A 9,046-nucleotide genomic window follows, 5' to 3' on the forward strand; every position below is an offset into this window, starting at 1 on the left:
CGCAAAATTTTACCGGCTAGAAGCATATATACGACAGGAACGAGACTGTTGCGCTTGAGACTGGAACGCTAAGGGTCTTTCCAGGTCAGTGCGGATGCTTGAGGTGCTGGATCAAAGCAGGCACTGTTAAGGACAGCTGCATCCGGGCGCTCTTGCCGCAAGCTGTCCTCCGAGCCAGGGGTCCTTAGGTAGGAGGTTCTGGGTGACTTTGGACGTCCGTTCATGCTTGGTGTAGGGAGTGCTTAGTGCCAGGCCTTGCAGTTTTGATCTTTTCTTCTCCCGGAGTCGAGGCCTCTGCTGCAGCCATGTTACGCCAGATCTTCGGTCAGGCCAAGAAGCATCCGAGCGTAAGTTCGTGACCCGTTTTGCAGTGTTTTTACTTGTCCATCCTGTGTCCAGCTGCGACTGCCTCAGTTACCTGGGGACTTCCTCATTCACAATCATTAACCGTTTTTCGGGGCTGGACCTTGGCTCACTTGTGATATTCTCCTAGTTGTCCCAAGCCCTTGAGTTCTGACCTTCCACGCCATGCAGAGGGGTTTGGGCTGGCAGGCGGAAGGTGAGGGATACCTTGGAGGAAAATAAGCCAGTGAATGTTGGAACAGTCGGGTGGTTGCACCTTCTTGTAAGTTGGTCCTACCCCGGGGTAGTGGTGCGTCGTGTGGGTTAGAGATCAGCAGGTCAGGATTCCTGTTTGTTATGCTGTCTCTTAAAGACCTTTTACGGCAGTGCACCACCAGGCCTTGTAGCAAATACAAATGTCTGTAGTCTTGGACTTCTCAGTTTGCTTGACGTCTTGAGATTTGGGGGGAGCTTGGTAGCGCAGAGGTGAATCAGAGTTGTTCTTTTTTGTGTAATTTTTCCGCAGCACATCAACGTGCTTTGGTCCTAAAACCCAGTTTCTCAGTCTTTATTTTAAACCCATTACCTAACTATAAATTAAGCATGGTGGTAATATGTCTTCAGAGATTTATGCCTGTAACCGATGTTTGTCATAGGTATGTTTATATTTGGTCTATTTATTTCACAGAACTTATGTTTTTCATAACCCCTATATCAAGGCAGGCCAAGAAGTTGTTTTACAAGCCTCGAGATAAAGGAAGCTGGGAAATTGAATGAGAACGTGTATAAATATTAAGAGAGGTGGAGAAGACTTGACATATGTTCCTGGAAATTTAAAAATTTGAATCTAATTTTTTTCCACATTAAACCAGAACCCTCTTCACGTCTTTTGGAAATTACATTTCTTTCTTTTGAACACAGTTAAAAGAAATCGTACCTCAATTTAAGGTCTACCTTGATTAAAATTTTAAAACAAGGTAGAAAAATACCAGTTTGAGACCTGAGAATCATTGTGTAGGAATTAACTCTAGCCTTTCTTTTATCAGTATCTAGGTATTTGAAGCTGGCCATTAATTCTTGCCTATTTTGTGTTTGGTTCTAGTTGATCCCCCTCTTCATATTTATTGGAGCGGGAGGTACTGGAGCAGCACTATATGTCTTGCGCCTGGCATTGTTCAATCCAGATGTCAGGTAAGTGCTTAAAAACGTTTAGTGGAACTTTGATGGTTTATTAAGCTGGTTTGGGAGCCACAGTCTTTAGGGAGGCAAAATCAAGTAGTAGAAAGAGTCTGTTTTATAGGCTTCTATAGGAAGTTCAAATCCTGTTGTCATTTTCTTTTCCTGGGTCATAAAATTGTCTAAATGTCTTTGAATCTCATTTTTGTCATCCGTAGAGTAAACTGCTAATTATTTGGAGAATTCTTGTGAGAATTGAGATAACTATTTTTATAAAAAACTTAATCAGAGTTGCTGATGCATGTAAATGTTTTTTGTCTGCTTTTCCTCAATAAGGAATGTTTCCTTTTGAAGTTAAAGAACCAACATGCAACAAAAAGATTGATGTATTGTTATTCTGTACTTTTCTATATATCACTTCTTTAGGGAAAGCCAAATGAATTTTCTTTACAGTTTTTAATGTTTTTATTTATTTTTGAGAGAGAATGAGCAGAAGAGGGAGCAGAGAGAGAGAGAGGCAGAATGAGAAGCAGGTTCCAGGCTCTGAGCTGTCAGCACAAAGCTGGATGCCGTGCTTGAACCTACAAACCACGAGATCATGACCTGAGCTGAAGTCAGCGCTTAGGCATCCCAAAAACCAAGTTTAAAGTTTCCTGTGAGAGGGATAGGGACAAATACACTGCCCAGGAGGCTCTCTGTTCAACTCTTTTTTCTAATTAACTACATGGGATTGCTAAATAGAGTCTATCTCTGTTTCAACTCTACTGAAAACCACATCATACTCAATCTAATAGAAAATGAGATCTATTCAAAATATTAGCTCCTTAGGAAATAGAAAACTATTTTAAATAGTGTTTTATTACTATAGTAGTTAATAATTGTTTCTTTTAGTTGGGATAGGAAGAATAACCCAGAACCCTGGAACAAATTGGGTCCCAACGATCAATACAAGGTAAGCTATAAAATTGTTTCAGAATTTCTAGGAAGTATATTTTAATACGTTTTCTCATGTAGTAGTGTTTTTCTTTTGAAATTGGATATACATGTAAAATTCCATTATAATGAACTTTGAGGAAGTGCTAGATTGTTTTGTGAAATTAAAATGGCACGTTTCCCTAGCAGATATTTTTTTCTAAGGATTTTTTTATTCACAGACCTTAGACTCTGGATGTGAAGTTAAGATAATGTTTTCATTCTACTGATTTTATGGGTAAAAGAGGTGATAGAGCTATCACATACCATTTTCTTAGGTCTTGAATAGTCTAGTGCAGTGTTTTCAAACTTAAATGTACATGGGTCTCAACTGGAGAGGTGGTTAAAACACATACTCAGCTCCACGCCCAGAGATTCTTACTTAGTTGGTCTGTTGTGGACACTAAGAATTTGCATTTCTAACAAGGTTTCAGGTGATGCTGATGCTGCTGGTCCATGGACCACATTTTGAGTAGCACTATTCCAGTGGATGGTTTGGTTGGCTGTTTTTTCTTGTTGGTATGGTTGAAATATTTCAGGTGAGGGTAATTAGGAAAAAATGAAATTGGTTGAAACTTAAATTTTACCATGAATCTTCTAACTAAACTTTTAACGTCTTTCTGAAAAGTAATTTCTGGAACTACTCTTTCACAGAATGAGTTCATTGACTGAGACTTTATTTATTCTGTTGAGATATTGGCATATAAAATTATGTAAGCTTAAAGTATACAAGGTGTTGGTTTGATAAATTTTATATTGCAATATGATTACTATAGTAGCATTAGCTACTACTTTTATCATGTCACATAATTACTATTGTGTGTGTGTGTGTGTGTGTGTGTAGAACAATTAAGACCTAGTCTCTTAGCAGCTTTGAAGTTTATAATGCAATATTGTTGACTATAATTCCTGCGTTGTGTATTCGATCTCTAGGATTTATTTACTAGTTGCAAGTTTGTACTCTTAAACAACCTCTCCCAATTCCCCCATCCCTGGCTCCTGGTAACCACCATTCTACTACTTTTACATGTGTAGCTTTTTTAGATTCCACACGTAAATGATATATCATGCCTTATTTATCTTTCCCTGGTGACTTATCTTACTTAGTATAATGCTCTTAAGGTCCATCTGTGTTGCCACAAATCTGAGACCATTTATTCTCTAAATATAAGTAAGCTTCCTTATGTGTCAAAATTTTGCGTACAAAGACTAACTCTGGAAATGTTAAAACCAAGGGCAGCTTTATTAGGGTATAATTCAAATTCCATACAACTTAACTATTTAAAGTGTATAATTCACCACATGCACTTTCCTTGGTCCTTCTACCAAATTGTGTATTAGAGGCTCTGGGTAGGTGTAGTTCAAAAAGCTCTTCAAGTGATTATGATAATGAAGGCAAATTACCAGTGCCCTGGAACATGATAACACATGTCAGTATAAGGACATGTGAGTTGGAAATGGAATGTTGCTGCAACAAAAATCTAATTTGTTTGGCATGAATGGGCTGAGTAGCCATGACACTTATTTCAAGTCTGGAAAGATGAATCATTATGTAATGGCAAAATATTTGATAAAGTATAACCTGCTGTAACTTGGAAGGTAGACTGTGTCTAAAGAAGTTTGTTATAGAAAAAGATTTTGGAAAATAGGATGTTAGTAGACTGGTTGTATTTGCCAAGAGATGAACTTGTAGAAGAATTGGGCAATTTGCAAGCAGAAATAAAAGGGAACAAAGTCCAGAAAATAAGCCCAGAGTGAATGAAGCCTGCTACTGCTTCTGAACGCAAACAGTGAAGTAAACTAGATTATTTTCTTTATCATTCACTACTCACCTAAGAAAATTGGGGTTTGAGTTTTTTTGTGGGGTTTTGTTTTTTTTTTTTGCCTATTAACATCAGGTTTAGCCTCATGACTGGAAAATCATCAGTGAGGGGACATGATATCTCCCATCTCTGAACCAGTGTGTGGTTCCCCCATTGTTCTTTGTCATCTGACCTGAGACCAAAATGGACATGTAAGAGTTATTCATTCAGCCCAGAATTGCAATGAAGAGAACATGAAGCAGTCAGCTTACAGATGGCATATAATGCGAGTGAAACGTAAACCTTTGTTGTTGTAAACCACTAAGTTTTGGGGGTTATTTGTTGCTCCTTTGCAAATCTAGCCAAATGTAGACAAGAGGACTAAAATAGGATTTAATCATTAAAGACCCAGCAACACTTCTCACTTGATTAAATGCCCCAAGCCATGATCAGAATATGTTGTGCCTTCCCAGTTATTGTTCCAGAGACCTTCAAGGTAGCCACCATTAAATGGAGAAAAGGAATGGGGACATGGAGGCTGAAAACTAAAACAGTTTTGAAAATTAACTCGTTACTTCAACAGAGAATTTTGATGCTGACACATGGAAGCAAAAAGAAGCAAATACGTCAGAAGCCTAATAGTTTTGAGAAAATTGGCAAAGATATTATGACCTTTCCACGTTGCATGAGTATAGGGGTTTGATCCTGCTTCTCATTCACTGGGGAGTCCTATAACTTGATCTTCAATTGCGTCTTTCGTAAAGTAAGAATGAGTAAGGCCGTGATAGTTAAAGTAAACATAAAGCATTGTGCCCGGTGTCTGGCATCCATTAGAAGAACCCAATCAGTGTTTATTTTCTTTATGTATAGCTTGTAGTTCTTTTATAGTATTATTTCTAATTTTGTCAACAATGTTAAGGATAGCACACAATTTGTTTCTTTTAAAAAAATCTCCTTTAGATTCAGTTGCTTCATAAGAATACTGTCAGAACAAAGATTATTGCCCTGGGTTATTTGCATTTAGCTGTCTATACAACTTTGTGTATATCTCAAGGATAAGCTTTACAACCTGAGAGTTTTTCTTTTTTAAAAAACTTAAGTAAAATAAGAATTTTTCAGTTAGAGATCAAGAAGTTAGGGTATGTTTGGAAAAATAAAGAAAAGGGTTTGAAGAAATAATAGATACAAATTTATGAGCTGTTTAAAAACCCTGAAGAAACTGTTGATGATTCTGCACTTTTAGTTCTTTTGGAGTTAAATAATGTGGTCTCCAAGTAATTATAACACAACCTCGTCAGTGTTCTCTAGCACAGGAATGAGTAAACCCAAGATTATAGCCTTATTTGAGCTTATGTTTATATCCTAATGTTTTCTCAGTAGACACTCTAGAGATGTTTAAAATACAAATCATTTAAAAAAAAAAGTTATTGGAGAGGCAGTTTTTTTCTAAAGCAATCATAGATTTTATTCCTAAATTTAATTTCAGTTGAATATAAGGAAATTTTTGGAAATTACAGGCTTCCAAATATGTATTATTTAAGTACAATATGGTTTTGAAGCAAAAATACAGGATTATTTAAGAACTTTCGTGCCAGAAGTGGTCAGATGGTCAGATTTTGGTGCAATCTGGCTTAAGAAATTAAGGGAACATACTAACACTGTTCTTTTGAGGTAGATTGAATATTTTTACCTTACCAAAATCCTTAAAGGACTGGAATTTCAGTGTCTTTCTTTGGATGACTTTTATATTGTTAAATATCTGTAATAAAAATTCATGTCTGTAATTGTTGTTACTATAGAAAGCTGAATAAAAATAATTCTAAAACTTCTGTACCATCTGTGTATTTGATAGATTATCTAAAATATCTTTTTTCTTTTCCAAGTTCTACTCAGTGAATGTAGATTACAGCAAACTGAAGAAAGAAGGTCCAGACTTCTAAATGAAATGTTTCACTATAAAGCTGCTTAGAATGAAGGTCTTCCAGAAGCCATCCGCACAATTTTCCACTTATCCAGGAAATATTTCCCCTCCGAATGCACGAAGTCATGTTGATGTATTGTGTTGGGGTTTACACTGACTAATAAATATCTGAAACTTGATATGTGTCACTTTTTAATACTGAAAATCTGCTTTCAACTTTATAACTAGGGTATAGGAAATAAACTTAGAATTTAAGGAATTTCTTGAGTTTCCATCTGTTTATAATTTGAAAAGAAGACCTTAAACTGTTCAAACACTTTTTACTTTTTGTATAGGCCCTTGGTAACTTCACTAGAGTATATTTAACAACTGAAAGTGGATATTATGCAAAGGTATATTGGGAAGAGTATTCAAGTGTCTTTGGCATTGGCAAAGTGGAAATATCTGGATTGATGTTACTGACAGATGTCTAAGTATGTGCAGTTGTTAATGATTTTTACCATGGCAGTCTTTATGGTGAAGATTTTCAAGTTTATCAGAAATTGTACTTGGGTCTGAGCTAGTGGCCATTTTGTTTTTGCTGTGCTAGCGTAATCACACAACAGACTGCCTTGTCAGTTCCTTATCTTCATGAGATCACCAAACAAAGTTGCATTTAAATACTGATGTCTTGTGTTAGCATTTATGTATATTTGATGAGTTGCAGTTTTCAGAATTTGCAAATGCTTCCGGTAGACCCTTGAAAAAAAAGGGAGCCAAACAAAATTATTGAATTTCACTTCTTTGAAGTTTATTAACTCAGCCTGATCAGGTTTTACCCTTATCACTTCAGTAAAAATGCTTCTTTTAAGGTTATCCGATGACCTCCATGTTTCTAAATTCAAAAGTCAATTATTAGTAATCACTTTGACCTAACATTTAATAGCTGACATAACTCTTCCTTGAAACATTCTCATCCTGTAGTCTCTAGAACAATATACTTTGTTTTCCTCTATGTCATTGGCTTCTCTACTCGGTTTCTTAGTGGTACACTTTCATCTTTGTGACCTTTAATATGGGAATGCTCCAAAGGAAAAACACTTAGGACCTTTTCCCTATCTGTAATCTTCATCCAGTCTCATTTTCAAATACAATGCTGTGGATGTCCAAGGTAATTTTTCAGCCCAGATGTTTTTCCATGTGTATGTGTATGTTTGTGTATGTATATGTATGTGTATGTATATGTATATACACATACATGTATTCTATATGGATATACCTATATATTCACTCAACTTCTCCATGTGGATGTCTAATAGGCATTTTAAATTTAACATGTCAGTTCTGAATTTGTGAACCTCTCAGACTCCACATCTACAATCTTCAGCATAACTCTTTAATCATATCAGTTTATAGGAACACCATTCTTATAGTTGAGGCCAGAATCCTTGGAGTCTTAACTTTTTTGAATACTCTAATATATCATTAAGTCATGTTTGTTCTACCTTCAAAATATACCCAGAATTTCACTGTTTTCAATAATTCCTCCCCTATCACCCTGATCCTAAGCCGTTGTCAGCTAATTTCAATTACTAAAATAACATCTCAACTAGTTTCCCTCTCTAGTTCTCAACACAGCAGCCTAAGTGATCTTTAATATGTAAGTCAGAATATGACAATCCTTTGCTCAAAGCCCCCCAACATTTTCCCATTTTATTCAAACACTAGATATTTCAATCTGACTCCTCTTTCTGTTGTTCTCTACATTACTCACACACCTCCACCAAATGGATTTCTTTGATCTTCATATCATGCATATTCTTGGCACAGGGATCTGACCTCCTCTGGTTTAGAATTATCTTCCCCAAATATTGGCAAGGCTTGCTGTCTCACTTTTTCTAGTCTTTCTCTAGTGCTACAATGAACCCTTCTCTGTCCAAAATTTGCACCCTGCTTCCACCCTCATCACTTTGTATCTCTTCCTATATTTATGACCATCTAAATATGTAATTGGCTTACTTATTTTGTTTGAAATCTCTCCCCTCACTAAAATTTAAGCTCCATCAGGACAAGTGTTTTTGTCCATTTTGTTATATCCATAACACCTTATGGTGGCACTTAGCACATAGTTGGTGTTCAATAAATACTTGGTAAATGGATACATAAAGGGTCAGTTGATTAAGCATCCAGAACAGAGTGTCTAGTCTTAAGTGGACACAAGTGACTCAATGGAGGCAGAGAATCAGAATTCTCTGATGGCAAAACACCTTTTAACAAAAGCGCTCTGAACCGTGCTCCCTCATCACCCCCAGTTTATAATTTTTTTTTTCCCCAGTTGATAATTTTTAATAGGTTTTTAAAATTTCCAACTGGAGCATTATGCTTGTACTAAAACAGCATCTCCTATTCTGGAATCTGAAGGTTATTTTCTTTCACAACACTGCAATCAAGATATCAAGATGAAGAAAGGAAAAGAAGTACAGGCACAAAAAAACCCAAATAGAGCCTTTTTTTTTTTTTTAATTTATTTATTTTTTCCAACGTTTTTTATTTATTTTTGGGACAGAGAGAGACAGAGCATGAAAGGGGGAGGGGCAGAGAGAGAGGGAGACACAGAATCGGAAACAGGCTCCAGGCTCCGAGCCATCAGCCCAGAGCCTGACGCGGGGCTCGAACCCACAGACCGCGAGATCGTGACCTGGCTGAAGTCGGACGCTTAACCGACTGCGCCACCCAGGCGCCCCGATCCTTTTTTTATTAAAAAAAAAAAAAAAAAAGTCCTTGAGTCCCCGATACCATAGTCATCATTACCAAAACTATCCATTTTTTCTTTCTAATTATAAAAGCACAGTTA

General features: G+C 36.6%; 1 protein-coding gene across 1 annotated transcript; it reads left to right on the plus strand.

Moving 5' to 3' along the window:
* Positions 1–183: 183 nt before the first annotated feature.
* On the plus strand, positions 184–6,392 carry NDUFA4 (NDUFA4 mitochondrial complex associated). The gene is made up of 4 exons (XM_058724988.1): positions 184–347; positions 1,445–1,533; positions 2,410–2,470; positions 6,176–6,392. Exons 1-4 carry the CDS (start codon positions 306–308, stop codon positions 6,230–6,232), a joined length of 249 nt encoding a protein of 82 aa, XP_058580971.1. The 5' UTR covers positions 184–305; the 3' UTR covers positions 6,233–6,392.
* The last annotated feature ends 2,654 nt before the right edge of the window (positions 6,393–9,046 follow it).

Source organism: Neofelis nebulosa, chromosome 4 (assembly GCF_028018385.1).
Source record: "Neofelis nebulosa isolate mNeoNeb1 chromosome 4, mNeoNeb1.pri, whole genome shotgun sequence".
Lineage (NCBI taxonomy): Eukaryota > Metazoa > Chordata > Mammalia > Carnivora > Felidae > Neofelis > Neofelis nebulosa.